Source organism: Megalops cyprinoides, chromosome 25, assembly GCF_013368585.1.
Source record: "Megalops cyprinoides isolate fMegCyp1 chromosome 25, fMegCyp1.pri, whole genome shotgun sequence".
Classification (NCBI taxonomy): domain Eukaryota; kingdom Metazoa; phylum Chordata; class Actinopteri; order Elopiformes; family Megalopidae; genus Megalops; species Megalops cyprinoides.
Window position 1 is genome coordinate 622071 of NC_050607.1, and position 16670 is coordinate 638740.

The following is a 16670-nucleotide window of genomic DNA, read 5'->3' on the forward strand; positions in this document are numbered from 1 at the left end:
TAATCTGGCATCAGCACGCTGACACACTGACACTTTGCTGAGAGAGAGAGAGACACTGAATCTCCCACTGCCCTTTGCTGAGAGAACAGTAAGATAGTATTGGTAACTATATTTACTCTGCAGGTCCACTTTAATGGGGAGATGCTCTTTTGCAGGGCACTTTCATTCCTTTCCTTTCCTGGTCACCGAACCCGGGCGGCAGGGCTCAGCTTGTACCCAGAGTGAGCACCTTAAGCACCAAGCTGCTTGGGGGTTTTGGATTTGTGTGAATCTGAAGCACCAGATGTGGTCAGGGGTTTAAAATGTCAACAGATGACGAGAGGTTGAAATCCCAGGTGGGATACAGGGGCCACTGTTGCATTCTTAGGTAATCCACACCTGAACTGCTTTAGCAAACGTATAGGTATTTAGGGAGCCCTAGATATCACTATAATAACAGTGATCCCATACAAGGTTTTGTATGTACTGTTGGCCATTATTCCAAAAAGAGTGTAATGGTTACCTAACCCTTACTGATCTGTATTGGTGAACTGATCTGACTCATACTGAAGATGGCCCACAGTCTCAGCCACTGTATTCACCAGCATTAATCCACCATGCGGCTGTCAGCAGGGACAGACCAATCACTGGCCCTGAGGCCTTAACTCCTCTCTGTCTCCATGGCATCAGTGCTTTGATACGAGCAGCCAGCGCGGTCGCCCTCTCCTGCAACGCCGCTGTGACATCAGCACAGTGTTGCGTATGATAGCGGGCATGGCTCAATAATCTCACTGCATCCTGCCCGCCACTGAGCTACATAAAAACACATCTACAGGCCAAGGTGTAGGATTAGGAGTGAACTGGCCAGCCTCCCTAAACACACTCTCAGTGTGCCGCCCATCTTGTTGTAATGATCAGGAGGCCGATGACAGGGTAATGAGACACACTGGGTGGAGAGTGACAGCTGGCAGGCTGGGGTATCATCCTCATACGCTATTAATGCTGCTCTGTGACAGGCCTCAGACGAGGCCTGCACCACCAATCCACAGGGCCAGATTTACAACAGACTCCACCAGCAACAAAAGGCCCAGAAGGCCACAATGCGATCATAAGCAGTGAAATATGGGAGATTTCTGCCCCTGTAGGAAAAGTAGCAGTAATTACCTTCCATCTGTTCTAGTGCTGAAATACAATCAGCTTATCATTGCTCTGACTTTAATTAAAACATTGTTTTCCCCCAGGGTGGCATTTTTAATTACTCCTCAACCTGCTTTAAACTCTCTGTGACCCTGACTGCGTGGCCAGTGGGAGTTTCAGCGCAAGAGTCTTCCAATCACAACTTAGCTGTGAGGAAGCAGAGTGAAGATACCTTTGCCCCTGGCAACAAGCAGAACTACAGTCTTCATGAGGCCTGTGTGCAGGGGAGAGGCGTGGCTATGAATAGGAGAGGTGTGGCTATGAGGAAAAGAGGTGTGGCTATTAAGATGAGAGGTGGTGCTATGAAGAGGAGAGGCGTGGCTATGGAGAAAAGGGGTGTGACTATAAATAGGAGAGATGTGGCTATGAGGTGGAGGGGCATGACTGTGAGGAAAAGAGGCACCTTACAGGCTCAGTTTGCACTGTGGGCCCTCTTCACTGTCCTCTAAAAAGCTGCAACCCGGGCCAGTGCTGAGATCCCGCCCTCACTCACTCCCTGTAACACAGCTACCTGCTTCCAAGCCTCCTCACACATTTACTTTATACTTTTCATCACTGGATGTTTGTGTCTTTAACTTCCTCTTTTCCCAGGTTTCACATGCCTGAGTGCCTGGGTTTAGGTTGCATCTCTCCACATTCTGACCTCCAACACCAGACTTCAGAATCCATGCTGCTTCTCTCTGCCAGAGCAGACAAAAAGCTGCCAAATGCTAAAAATTGCAGCATCCTTTGCTTCACTAATGTTATTATGTCCTCTATGCAACAACCACATGATCTGTAATTCACCCAAATGTTTACATTTTGTGGAAAAAGCATAATGTGGTGAAATTCTTCTACATGACACATGACTGCATATATACCCTCCTCTCTGTCTGTGTCTGTGTGTGTCTCTCTCTCTCTCTCACACACACACACACACACACACACACACACACACACACAGAAGACAGCAATCAGGCAGATGAGAGCAGTTGATGTTTATACTGATTGATGCTGATGACTGCCATGGGGCTGCTGTCCCGATGTGGGAGAGGCAATCGATAGGATGGATTGGGTCCAGCACACTGATCACTTTAGGCGAGCTCATCCAAAATGGACACTTCATGTGAATAATGCCAGGCCGAGAATCCATACCAGGCCCAGAAATATGCATGCATATTTTGCATGAAAGCCTCAGAGCTGAGAATCTGATGTGTGGCGAGGTTTGCGGGGTGCTGTGTCAGTGTTAGTGCTTATACACAGCCTCCTGCTGAGAGAGCAGGCTGTGGGGACTCCAGAGAACAGGGGGAAACTCTGAGCTTGTGCTCATTAAAGACTGCATGCCACTGAAGGGTGAGTCTGCTCCTCTGGCCAACAGGCTGTGCCCTTCAGCGGCAGCACAGTGCATGCCACACTCTGAGGGCAACCTATTAAAGACCTCAATGCCTTAAATCAGGCAGAAAATGGAGCCCTATTAACCTGGGACAGCCTGCCCCCATTCACGCACTAACTGTCCCAGCCCAAATTGCAGCCATTACTCTGTGATGGTACAGACTCAGTGTGCAGGCTGTGGGATGAGGGTTGGGCCCTGTGGGGAGGTGACTTGGAGCAACTGTGTACAACGGGCAATACAGACAGATTTCTACATTCAGATCAACAGATCTGTGTTCACCGTGTACCATGTACATGACTAATTTGGTGAAACGACCTAACACGTTGATGCTGAAAATGCTGTTTGGCTTCACAGCTCGGCCATGTCGTCACTGTGTGTTTCAGCAGAGAATCCGAGGATCTTCAAAGGCTCCATATTCAGAGCCAGCGGGGAGAGGAGGTGCTGGAAGCAGGAGGTGTGTGAGAGGATTACAGATGGTATCAGAACATTAAAAATGTCTTCAGATTTTACAGCCTCCCGCAGCGGGAGCAGGAGAGCACGGAGCAGAGGCGCGGAGCCGCAGCTCGGTCATGATAGCAGTGATAACTCAGAGGAATGTACCCCCGGGAATGCCTTCCTTTGGAAGAAAAACTGACAGTGTCCCTTTCCCATGCATTACAGACACATGAGGCATACATTCCCAGCATGCACTGCTGCAGCAAAGGTGCACTGAGACCACATGAGGAATTAGCATTTAGCATAGGGGTACTGTGAGGGACTGCATTGCTACTGCAGGCATCAAACTGATGATATGATGACCACTTTATCAATGAAGAATCTCATTAAGCCTCCTTAAATTTCAGCTGAGGGTAATTCCTCTGATAATGGGGCACTTATAGTCAGGGCTATGGCAGCCTGCTGCCAGTGCAGATCAGAACAGAGGAGCCTTGCATAAAAGCCATGACAAGCATGACCAATGGAACAGCAGTAAGCAGATACTGTCGGAGGAACAGGCCTCCAGTGCCGTCTAATCTCCTCCATCATCAGTTTTCCTTAGACAGCCCCCAGGACATTAGTAAAACATCTGATAGTTTCTCACAATGCAGACAGAGGAGAGAGTCATACAGTACAGTGCTTAGCAGAGAGATCCATACAGTACCGTGCTTAACAGAGAGATCCATACAGTACTGTGCAGAACATTCCTTCTGATGGTGCTGGGGATAACCCCAAGCGCTGCCTCCTCTTGCAAAGTCGGTTGCCTTGAACAATAGCTCAAGTTTGGCACAATGGGCGCAGGTGCAAACAGACTGATATGGGAGCTCTGAGCACCAGGGATAACTGACTCCACTTCGTGACTGTATGTGCTGTTTCCCTCCCTCTGAGCTGGGCTCTTTGGCTCTTAGGTCTTTTATATTGTTTCTTTTTTTACACAACCTCTTTGGTGCCTTTAAACATCCACCAGAGTCAAAATGCTGTGTAAGAAAGAACACAAAAAACACCTGCCACCATCAGCTCCTGGAAGTTAAGAAAAAAGCATGTCTTCTCAGACAGACCTGTGTCTTTTTCCAGCATTTTGTGGTTCATGTTGATTTTGTGCTTAAATGGCTGTAACTTATTAGAAGCAGAGAGCACCATCAGAATGAGTAGTATCTTGGTTGAGCTGTTCATGAAAGTGACACACTACAATGATTCACCCACTTCTGCCTAATGCAGCTCCTACAGATTGGCAGTTGACTGGTAATGTGGGAACACAACAGAGAGCAGAAGTTTTCAATGAGGGAATAACTGGCTCGGCCACCTGGTAAATAAGGTGACAGGATTGTTTAAGTAGAAGAGGAGTCTTCTGGGACATTTGTTATGTATTGGGGCCTTTGCACCTCAGTGATGTAGAAAGACATGAATGAGAAGCCTGTCCAATAATGTCTCTGTGAGAGGACAGAAAGATATTATTTCTTAAAATAAGCTACATAAATGAACAGTGGTTCCTACCTAAGGTTTTCTCTGTTAAATCAGTAATTTGACTCTTAAGGACAATAATTTTACAACTTTATGATTTAGAATACTGTTAAGAAAATATTTTTCATCAGCAGACACACAGTTCCTAAAAAATACCCAGCATGAACAGGTGACAGTTTTGGATTAGTCAGAGATTAGCTGAGTCACCTTCCCAGAAAAAAAAGAGAAAAATTACATTTCTTTTTCAAACGGAAGGAAAATCTTTTGCTGCGAAGTTGCAGAGGATAAACTGAGACAGTGATGGAAATGAGGAGCATTTTTGAAAGAAAAATTTTCAGCTGTAAAAAGGAACATTTTACTTTTGTGATTCACCTCAGACTTGGAGAGTCATTCGTCTTTCAGGAAATGGGGGTAGGGGGTCATATGAATTGTGTTTTGTGACGGAGTATTCTTCAGTGTCAAAGATATTTCATTTAGACTATATACATATAAATGTACTAAAAGCTTTAGTTGAGGTGTGGGGGATAGAGGACCGCCACGGTGTATAGAGTGGAGCTGTCAGCGCATGGCCTGTCTGTATTCAGCAGCTCCAGCAGTGATCTTCCTGTGACAGCCTCAGGTCTGCCCTCACGACCGCGCCCAGCCTCTGCCTCCTATCCCTGTCTTATTCTGTCAGGGGTCTCCTTCCTGCACATAGGTTACTCTTCTACACTTTCTCTACTTTCTCTATCCAAGCACTTCTCCCTAACACTAGTTATATATGCATACTATAGTCATACTATAGGTTCATACAGACAGAGTCTTACTGCAGGGTCGTATACTCTGGATATTAGAACAGTAATATCTCTGCATGGGAAGATGACGGTGGGTCGGTTGAAAACTCAGTCCTGCCCATTTCAGGAATGTGACCTATCAGTCCTCTACACCCACAGTGTGGGTGTGAAACGGGCATGGCTGAAGGTCGTGAACAGAAAAAGACAACACTTCCCCTAGGGAAAGCGGCAAGATGGACTCCAACAGATGAAACCGGATGCACCTGACTGCTGCAGAAGCCAAAGACCCCTCTCTAAGCTTTCCTCTCTCCATTCACACTCTGGTTATGCATCATAAACCCACGCAGAATAACATGGCTGTCAGATGAAACCTTGCCAAAATCCATGTTTTCTACATGTATTTTCATTACCAGTTAAATTCTGTGACACCATATACGCTGTGGCAATTCAATTCTATATGACAGTTCACATGGTACTTAAGCCTTGTGTATGTTAAATTCTCCACAGAAATATTGTTGTTTAACTCTTGCGCTTATGGGTCTTTTACATGTTTGAGTAAGTGTTTGCATAAAATGTCTTTGTAATAAATGGGTTACAGAGGCAGATACTAGCTACAGAAGGATTGTTCTATAAAGACTCTTGCTTTTCAAATACAGTAGCGCCATAAACCCTGTCTTAAACACGGATATCTGCCTATAGGAATGAAACTGTGTTTGTAGGACAAGCCAGGGGTATAAAATGGGAAAGGTCAAAGGTCAGAGGTCATTGAAATAAGTGCTGTGGGACTGTGGGTGAGGAAATGTCATACAGCAGTTGGAAAGCAGATGCATGATCCAGCAGTGCATATAGCCAACCATGAATGCACATATGCCAGCATGACGGAGGAGTTTACCATACTTATCTACCTCATATGAGACCTGTGGCCTAAATAACACACCTGAACCTCATCTGAAAAGCACTGGCTGTTTCTGTGATGCACTGTGTAATTTGCCCTGAATAAGAACATCTGATAAATGACAATGGAAATGTAAATATGGAAAAATGATAAGATGAAAAGGGTTTCACTTTTCAAAAATATCAACAACAGCCTCTACAAATCCATCTGCAAATCCAACAATCTGTAAGATAATTATTTTCTGATAAAACACCATTGACTCCAAACATCATAAATTCTTTTTTGAGCCTTAGCTCAAATATACTTTTTTAAAGAGAAACATCAAGTTAACTTTCTAAATCTAAAGTATGAAGACATATCAGATATTTTGATTCTAAAACATAAAAACTATCTGTACTCAAATTTTCCTGTTTTGTTTTTGCAGTGTTACCATGCCTCAGAAGCATTTAAACATCTCTTTTACAGAGCTCACCAGCACACTACCATCATAAGCTTAACTGCCTGGCTCAGCCAAGAGCGAAGGAGGCTGCCATATCCCATAATCCTCTGTTGCACATCTGGATGAGGGGGGGAAGCACAAGTGGCAGGAGAAAGTGCAGGCGCTGATGAGGTAAGCTCACTTGGACAGAGTGAAACTAAAACAGAGGGCAGAGGCAATAGCTGCCATTTAACAAAGAGGGATTCATACATTATGCCAATGAAGTTCTACAAATATTTAGAAAAAAGGCTTTTTCACTGTGAAATGGAGTTGACAGGCAATTTGAGGGAGGCTACCTCAAGGCTGATCATCTCCATGTGTCCTAAATGAGTAAACCCCTGAGTGAAAGACACGGGCCCTCAGTACGGGACACGCTGGAAGTAGCAGTCTGTCTGAAACAACAGCTGAGAGCATCGGGCATTTGAATGGCTGATGATGGGAAAGGTGCTTTGTGTTTCTGTGTATGCTGATCCTGCATCAGCTCCAGCTGTTCCCCAGCCCACAGCATCGCTATAATAAACAACTGGTTAGCTGTTCCTGGAACAGTGCCTGATCAGTTTACCCATCTCCCACCATTATATCGGTAAAGCTGAGACTGATCCTGGGTCAGTTACAGGGGACACTCACTGAGCTCGGCGATGCTCCCCACGCGTGTGGCCAGCAGGCACTGCTCGATGGTGCGGCGCTCTGATTGGCTGTAGGCCTGGGCGTCGCCGGCCTTGTTGGCCCTCTGCTGGTCCCTGTGCAGCGTCAGGCTGTCCGGCAGACTCAGCACCCCTGCAGGGAGGAGAACACAGCACATCAACAACGGTCAGCATGCGCAAGACACTGTCAGTCACCACATTCAAGCACGCATGGAGAGATGCGATCAACCACCACATTCAGAATTCTCTGCTATACATGGCTGCTTGTCTGGTTTGGAACATACAGCAGGATGTGGTCATCCGTGACATTCGACACCAACTGCATGAACCATCAGTGGAGTGAAGCAGTTTCATGTGTTGAACTGCTGAACTGCTGCCATTACAAACTAGTTGCCCAAAGGACAGATCATAGAATACAGAATATAACTCAAATACCCAGCATTAATAAGCATTGCACCACTACAGCTAATATAAAATGCCCTCTGCATATCCTGGTGACCTGCACCCAGCTATAAACAGTCTACGAATCTCTTTTCTCCTCTTAGCTAGAATCTTTTAAACAGGAATGCAAATGAATTTGCTCATTTGACTGTCTAAGCAACCTCTTGCTGTTTTGTTGGTACCGAGATGAAATTAAAATACTGTCCTGAAGCCCCTCCAAAAGACCATCCACGCTGCTCCAATTTCACTGATCAGGTTGCAAATGGAATACGTAGAGTAAATTAGTTTGTTCAGAGGCCCAACAAAGGAGCACCAGATGGGATACTGAGTGTAGGTATAGGTGTACAGAGATACACCTGCCACCTTTAATGAGCTCATACATGGGATCAAAGGGAGACTGTTCTCCCTAATGAGGATTACTTACTGCAGGGTGGCGTTATTAGAAACCCTCTGGGTATCAGTGCCCCTCTGTAGATCAGTGCCCCTCATGTGTGTCAGTCTCTGGGTATCAGTGCCCCTCATGTGTATCAGTCTCTGGGTATCAGTGCCCCTCATGTGTATCAGTCTCTGGGTATCAGTGCCCCTCTGTGTATCAGCATTGATTTTATAGTTTCAGGCTCTCTTTCAGGCTGCAGTTCCTGCTCTGCTCTGATCCCTGTGAACCATGCAGCCACATGGCCTGTCCCTGCTTTCCACCCTCTCAGTGTGCTGCAGCAGTCTGTCCCCGCTGAGGCTACACAGCAGCACACAGCATACACACTGAGCCTCCTCAGATCCCTCTCTCTCTCCCTCCTTCTGTTTCTCTCTATCCGCAACACTGTGCTCAGATATCACGACGTTACCATGGTGAACATCCACCAGCCATCACTGGAGCGCAGTAAATGTTTGCACAGGAAATACAGTCATTTTCCCATCATACACACATCAGAGGTGTGGAAACAACCCCCATCACACCTGCCTACTTGGACCAGAGGGAAAATGCATGTTCTGAATTTATTCACCTTATCTGAGGTTATTCACCTTTCCCAGCATGCAAACGGTTTCCATCAGCAACATTTCCAGTAGGCGAAAGCTTTCCCTAAAGCGCCATTCATTAAAACCAAATCGATAGTCCCCAATGACATTTAAAGCAAACACCAAAAAAAGTCAAAAACTTGTTGTGCCTTGGGCTGCACATGCCACAACCTGAACAGAAAGAGAAATACGTGCATGAGCACATTCCCTAACTGAAATGAGCTCCCTGAGAACATGCAAAGGTTACTGCTGCTGGAAAAACTGAACAGAAACAAACACAAGAGAGTTACTCTATATTATTGGAGCCACATTACATAAAAAAGCAGAAAATAATACCCTCAAGCTGCTGTCATGCTCCTACGTGATTTCTTTGATTTTGCACGTGAGCAGTGATGAGATTCTGACCACTCGCTCTTCCTCAGGTATATACCTGTGCACAGGTAAGATCAGATCACTTGGCATCATAACGTCAATGTGTGGCTATTTCACATGCAGATGTGTACAGATGTGTATGGACGCCTCTGTGATGTTCCATCATTCGTCACATAAAGGCAGCCTCCCAGGCCGAGCTAACTGTCAGATATATTTCTGTATGTGCGACACTCCACTCTGGCCTGTATATTTCTGCATTAGCAGTGTTCCGCTCATGCTAACCTCAAGCCTTGTCTGGGGAGAGAGGTAAAGGACCAGCGCAGAGCAGATGCAGTTGGAAAATAGTTTGCTTCAGTGATGAAGAAATGTTTGACCTCAGCCTACACACTTTGCCATAACAGACAAAGGCCTATTCAGAAAGTAGGTCAAGCAAAATGATGTGCTACTCCTTTTTCAATTTCCTGCCATTTTCATCTATCGTTCGCTTGTACTTTCCCTTGAAACATTCATCGTTTGGGTGAAACAGATTTAACGGTATGCATTCTACTTCCTCCAAAAGGTGCAGTTGCTGTTTCAGGTCAATGATTTTCAGACAATGGATTGATTCTGGGGAGAGAGACTGCTGTCCATACCAGCTGACACAATGTTCCTGACCAGAGAGCTGGACAATGAACCAACACTCATTCCCAATCTCAGCACGCTGGCCCTCACTCAGCCGTGACACAGTGCATCTGCACTTACATGCTTCTATTCTCTTTCTGCATTACATTTATTCAGTGTTTTAGTGGTAGCAGAAATGATTACCAGTCTTTATGATTAAGTCCTACACAAACGAAGCTGTAAAAGGCCAGGACCCCACTCTGATGGCACTGTTGAATAACAGAAGTGGCCAATCACAGCCCAGTGCTCAGTCACCGTCATTATGATGTCACTGTCCACCCCATCGTGCTCATGCCAGCTGCAGGCTCCACCGTCCCGCCTGCTGAAAGGCCATCTGACCGCACACCCAGGCACAGGACATATGCTGTCTTCTGCTCTGTCCCTCAGTCACTTGTCATGGTGTTCACAAAAACCCAAGATGGGAGGGGCATTTAATAACAACCAACGGAGTGATAACCCAGGATGCTGTGATTTAACAAATGTACACAATGTCACTGCCAAACTAGGCATTCAGTCCACTCCCAGCACAAGGCGATACTGAGAATAGAGATATATCTAGGGCCCACTGTTTGCCCAAACTGAGCCGAAAGCACTCTAGGGAGTCCAGCTCCAGCCCTACTGCTTTTAGCAAATATTTTCACACCCAGTACAAGGGGACATGCTTCACTCCAATCAGAGGGTTAGGTTCAGACCTGAGTGCCTGGAGCATGTGGAACCACTCATTTTAATGATTATTTATACTGTGAGTTCAACCTTTCCATGACACACTAATGGAAAGAGGCCACTGGCCGTTTTCAGGTTTAAATGGGAGACTGATCGGAAAGATGTGGATGGTTTTTAGTAACCATGAACGATAAGGCAGGGCCAAAGCATGCATTTGAGTGGGTTCAGGAAAACACAGTTTAATATGAAAGCAATACGGCCCTTTCCAGCTCCTGCTGCATAAGTATATTTCCCACATGTGTATTTTCTGCATTATTCATACCATGAGATAAAAAAGCGAAAACAGAGAGTGATTCACTCTTCCAGCTGCTCACACACCCGTCCCGCACACTGGGGCCTCCAAACAGTCAAACAAGCTCATTTCTCTCTATCTATTATACATCAGAACAAGATTGTGGAGCTCTCCTCATTACATCATTACCAATCGGCTGTGATCCGGTCAGAGGTCCCTGACAGCCGTACGAGGTATACATATACAGCAGAATAAATTTATAGACACAGACAGGCATAATTCAACATCATTTGCATTACTGACAGTTGCAGAGTTTGCAGAGTTAGACTGCTGCTGATGCTTTCATAGCTTGAAAAAGCAGGAAATATTTCCCAATTAAACGTGGCTACATAATATCAAGGTGTTAAGTCATACATACATATTTCAGATCGACAGCAAGACAATATGGATATTATTTTGAACAGCTACAATGATTCATTTCAATGACGAATTTCTAAATAACTTGTATTAATAAATGTAATAACGCATTAGTAAAAAGTTTTTAGTAAGAGAAGAAAGTGCATTCAATTAAATCTTGTTTCCTTGAGAAAAAAAAAACAATATCCCCACACAGCACCAGAGTTGTAAATGTTGATTTGTGTACTGTGTCAGTAAATTTTGGTTGATTGCTAAAACTAATGAAAATTCATTCTGATATTGTATGTTCATATTCAAAAATGACCTTGAAGTAATGGCACTATGACATTTAGGCAGAAATTCTGGGCTAGCCATTACTTTAGGGTTCAAATGTGCCCTACGAGAGCAGCTGGCCAGAGTTTGGACTGGAACAGAACTTGGCTGTAATTAAATCAAGCTTAGAACAAATTGCTTTATAGAAATTTCAATTTGGTTGGGAGATGAGATAAAGAGAAAACACCAATCTATGCAGCTGACAGAAAGCCTATTAATATGATGTATGCCAGGTGTGTGTGTGTGTTTGCGAGTGAGATTGGTTCAGAATGCTGCTGCATGCCTGGTATTCAACCTCCCAAAACACTCTCATGTCACTCCGCTACTCACTGCACTTCACTGGCTTCCGGTAGCAGCCCACATCCAGTTTAAGACACTGGTGCTGGCTTACCAGGCCACAAGAGGCTCTGCCCCGTCCTACGTTCAGTCTCTGATCACTCCATACACTCCAACCAGATCTCTCCGCTCAACCTCCTCTGGGCAGCTGCCGGTTCCCTCACTTCAGGAACCTGACAGCCGTTCCACTCGGCCACGTCTTTTTTCTGGCCTCGTTCCGTGGTGGTGGAATGAGTTTCCTGACCCAAACAGAACTGCGTAATCACTCGCCATCTTCCGCAGGGGCCTGAAAACCCACCTTTTCGGGATCCACCTGTCCCCTGTCACCTACAACTATTGTGTAACCTTTCTGTTATGTATCTATGTGTCATGGTATAAAATGTAAAAAAAAAACCTGTACTAACTCTGTCTCTACGTTGCAGATTTTGTTTGCAGATTTCTGTTTTATTGTTGCAGGATATACAGGAGCATGGTACTGTAAATAATTAACTTGTATTTGCCTATGAGGAAGTCAGCTAAACCTGATTGATGCACTAATTGTAAGTCGCTTTGGTTTAAAAGCGTCTGCGAAATGCCAAACTGTAAATTGTGCATGTAAGTGTGTGAGTGTGTGTGAGTGTGTGAGTTTGGGTGTGTAGGTGTGTGTGTGTGTGAGTGTGAGTTTGGGTGTGTATGTGTGTGTGTGAGTGTGAGTTTGGGTGTGTATGTGTGTGTGTGAGTGTGAGTTTGGGTGTGTATGTGTGTGTGTGAGTGTGTGAGTTTGGGTGTGTATGTGTGTGTGTGAGTTTGGGTGTGTATGTGTGTGTGTGAGTGTGAGTTTGGGTGTGTATGTGTGTGTGTGAGTGTGAGTTTGGGTGTGTATGTGTGTGTGTGTGTGTGAGTTTGGGTGTGTATGTGTGTGTGTGAGTGTGAGTTTGGGTGTGTATGTGTGTGTGTGAGTGTGAGTTTGGGTGTGTGTGTGTGTGTGTGAGTTTGGGTGTGTATGTGTGTGTGTGAGTGTGTGAGTTTGGGTGTGTATGTATGTGTGTGCGAGTGTGAGTCTGGGTGTGTATGTGTGTGTGTGAGTGTGTGAGTTTGGGTGTGTATGTGTGTGTGTGAGTGTGAGTTTGGGTGTGTATGTGTGTGTGTGTGTGTGTGAGTTTGGGTGTGTATGTGTGTGTGTGAGTGTGTGAGTTTGGGTGTGTATGTGTGTGTGTGAGTGTGTGAGTTTGGGTGTGTATGTGTGTGTGTGCGAGTGTGTTTACAGTAACTACAGTGCATTGTTCCTTACAGGGACATACATTGCTTACTGCCGAATGAGCTGTATAGATGGCCCTTTTTTGGAGACTCCTTTATGAATAAAGCTATTATCACCACGTATCACTATATGATTAGCTGTCCTCTCCTCAGAGCGATGTGTAAAAGCAGGTTTTTCTACCGCTCTGGCTGCTGCTCATTCCTCCTCAGCTCTGAATCTGATGGCTTCAGACTGTGGTGTGCCTGGTGATGCAATCTGTTACCAACGCTCCCTCTTTCCCAGGCTAATGAAAGTCTTTCATTCCAGTCCTTCCTCTTTCACTCTCAGCCACGAACGAAACTGCAGGCAGCCTGCTTCCAGTAATGGACTCCATTTCTCTGCAGGCTCTGGAGGGATATACATTTCATGTGAATGCCACATTCATATTCTCCCTCATTGCAGAGAATTGGGCAAATTTGCCTCTGACGTCACAGTATTGTATTGGTAATGTGCATGTGTGCTTTCGGGCTTGGAGCTGGCTCGAGAGCTGCTGCAGAGAGGGACAGAGGTGCACAGTGGGACTGATCCCCATGCTATTCAGGAAGTGCCATCACTCCCACAACGCACTGTGGCGTCCAGATAACCCCTGGGTCCATGCCAAGCATTAACGTCACGTTATAACACTGCCTGGGAGTCCGGGTGTTCTGGCTTTTATCCAGATCAGAGACACTGCTCCAGTCCTGCAGTGACACCTGTGTCCATCCTTCCTCAGTTTAGGAAGGACATCAATGTACCTGAATATTACAGCAAATATGTGAAATTTCACCACAGATTTGCATAGCAGATGCACTTACACCAAGAGACCTCCACAGCTCACATCTGACATATTATCCAGATATGTTAAATCAGCTGGACAGTCTGTGAAGCATTTCAGATTATGTATAATGCTCACAGGTAAAAGTACCTGACCCGGGATGTAAACTAACAACCACCCGGCTAGAAGTGATCCATGGTTAACAGCGAGTAGTTATAATCATCAAATAGGGTTTCAGTGGATCTATCTAGCTATTTGAGAGACTTGATAGACGGAGGAGTCAATTTATGAACAAATGTGCCAGAAGATGACAGATCATCAATCATCATCCTGTTCACTTAATCCACGCCAGCCAAACTAATGAGAGATCTCCTGCCTGTGCTGTGTCAGCCTGTGCTGAATATTAACACATCATTACCATCAGGCTACAAGCCTAAGCCCTTAAAACTAGCCATAGTCAAACCCTTTCTGAAGAAACCAAACCTAGATCTGAAACATGTTCAGAACTACAGATCGATTTTAACCCTTCCTTTGTTAGAAAAGTTCCTGGAGACAGTTATGGCTGAACTGCTCCTAGCCTTTCTACACTTTGATGATATCTTGGAGACCTTTCAGTCAGGCTTTAGACCTGCTCACAGCACTGAGACAGCTTTCACTAGGGATGTTAGCAATATTCTGACCACAGCTGTCTCTCTATACTTCTGTTTTTTGATCTGAGTGCAGGCAACAGATGACCAGATGACCAGATCCTTCTGAATAGGCTTGAATGTGCCACTGGTCTAAAGGAAGTGTGCTGTTGTGGTTCCAGTCATACCAATCAAGACTCCGGTTTATTCACCTAAATAGAGACACCTATTATCTTAAGTACAGTATCCCACAAGGCTGATTTTGTGGGACCTTGCTCTTTTCAGTTTACATGCTCCTACTTGAATACGTCATCTGTAAGCATTGAATACATTTTCAAGTTTATGCTGATGACATGTCTCAGTGAAACCTTCTGAAGTTCTCCAGATCTGCAGTGTCTAAAGACATAAAGCTCTGGAGGATATGAAACGTTTCATTTCTAAATTCAAGCAAAACAGTCCTGGGTACAAAATAATGTTTTGTTTTTTTTTGTGCTAATCTTTGCGCACAGCCACCCAGAACCTACTTGTTATAGACCTTAGGGTTAGAATTTACCCTGACCTCTCTTTTAACATCCATACAAAAATATTTCAAGACTGGCAAATAAATGCATTCAATGCCCCTCAATCAGGATGCTCAACAGCCATGTGCGACTCACTCAGAATGCTGCCGTAAGAGTCTTGGCAAGAGCACAAAAAGTGACCTGCCTTCCATGAAACAGTCTCCACAGGACTATTCCCTCCTGTTAGCATGGTTAGCATTACCAGCTGCTGCAGACAGCATACCCAGCCTGCTGCTGCAGTGTGAAACTGCTTACTGTAGGGTTTAGGGCCCCTCACAGCCTGTCTGAGGCCACTGCCACCACAGCACCCCCGTCATCCACACTGAGAGACTGCAGCTGACGCAGTGAAGCCCCGCCTTTTCCTCTTATTACACTGTTTTCCAGGAGTTCTCAAATGCCTTCTCCCACGGTCTGGGAATAATTTTCCTGCTTTTTTCCCCCAATTGTCTCTGGGTTTTCTGATTTTTGGATTCTTTCTGGAAAATGCACTATGCTCTATGTTATTTCTTTGTGATAATTCCCACTGTTAAACTGCACTATAACAAATGAAAACCAGATTGACAGACAGAGAAAACGCACTGTATCAACCCCTATGCAATCAGACTGGCTGACTGAGGCTGGCACTCACAGCACAGCTGCAGTATATTAAAACAGTTAAAGCAGCATCCTCCCCTCCGCCAGGGCAGAGAAACACTTAAAGGCATCATGATAATGGACTGCAGGTGTGTGTGGAGGCAGACTGGCTTTAAACTGCCTCTGTGCTGCTGGAAGTTATATGGCAGAGCTCTCAGTCTTCAGCACAGGCTGGCAGCAGAGAAATAGGCACATTTCTTTAAAAAGCCCCTGAACACTGTTTCCATTAGCGTCACGGAGGATTTCTGCTGAGGCATTCCCACAGACTCCAACACATCAGCCTGACTCCAGCACTGCCCTGCCCTGCTGCTCTCACTGTGCTCTTCACACTCCCCTGCCTCACCTGCCTTACCTGCCTCACCTGCCTTACCTGGCTCACCTGCCCTACCTGCCTTACCTGCCTCACCTGCCTCACCTGGCTCACCTGCCTTACCTGCCTTACCTGCCTCACCTGCCTCACCTGCCTCAACTGCCTCACCTGCCTTACCTGCCTCACCTGCCTCAACTGCCTCACCTGGCTCACCTGCCTTACCTGCCTCTCCTGGCTCACCTGCTTTACCTGCCTCACCTGCCTCTCCTGGCTCACCTGCCTTACCTGCCTCCCCTGGCTCACCTGCCTCACCTGCCTTACCTGCCTCACCTGCCTCCCCTGGCTCACCTGCCTCACCTGGCTCACCTGCCTTACCTGCCTTACCTGCCTCTCCTGGCTCACCTGCCTTACCTGCCTCTCCTGGCTCACCTGCTTTACCTGGCTCACCTGCCTCTCCTGGCTGCAGGTGATCCTATAAACATACAGCAGGGGACAGCGACAGGTTCCTCTGCGGCTCTGAATGTGTGCCACTGCCACACCCCAGTCACCCCACAGCTGTGCTGGCTCTCTGTTAGAGTCCATCTCCTGCCTGCTTCCACACACCTCTTTATTACCTCTGATTTCCTGTACATTGTAGTGATAACGTTCCTCTGATGGAGGACACACCTTTGAGAATGAACACATGCTGTTTCCCACATCACAGCAGCAGTGTGACAATAATACATTCATCC

The 16670-nt window shown here is 45.8% G+C and overlaps 1 protein-coding gene across 2 annotated transcripts in view; it reads right to left on the reverse strand.

The window, feature by feature from the left end:
* Positions 1 to 16670, reverse strand: part of btbd11b (BTB (POZ) domain containing 11b) — a 95951-nt gene that overhangs the window by 19844 nt on the left and 59437 nt on the right. For both annotated transcript variants that reach the window (XM_036519983.1, XM_036519982.1), the window contains exon 2: positions 7257 to 7406. In XM_036519983.1, the coding sequence (XP_036375876.1) occupies positions 7257 to 7406 (150 nt within the window). The remainder of the gene's footprint in view (positions 1 to 7256; positions 7407 to 16670) is intronic.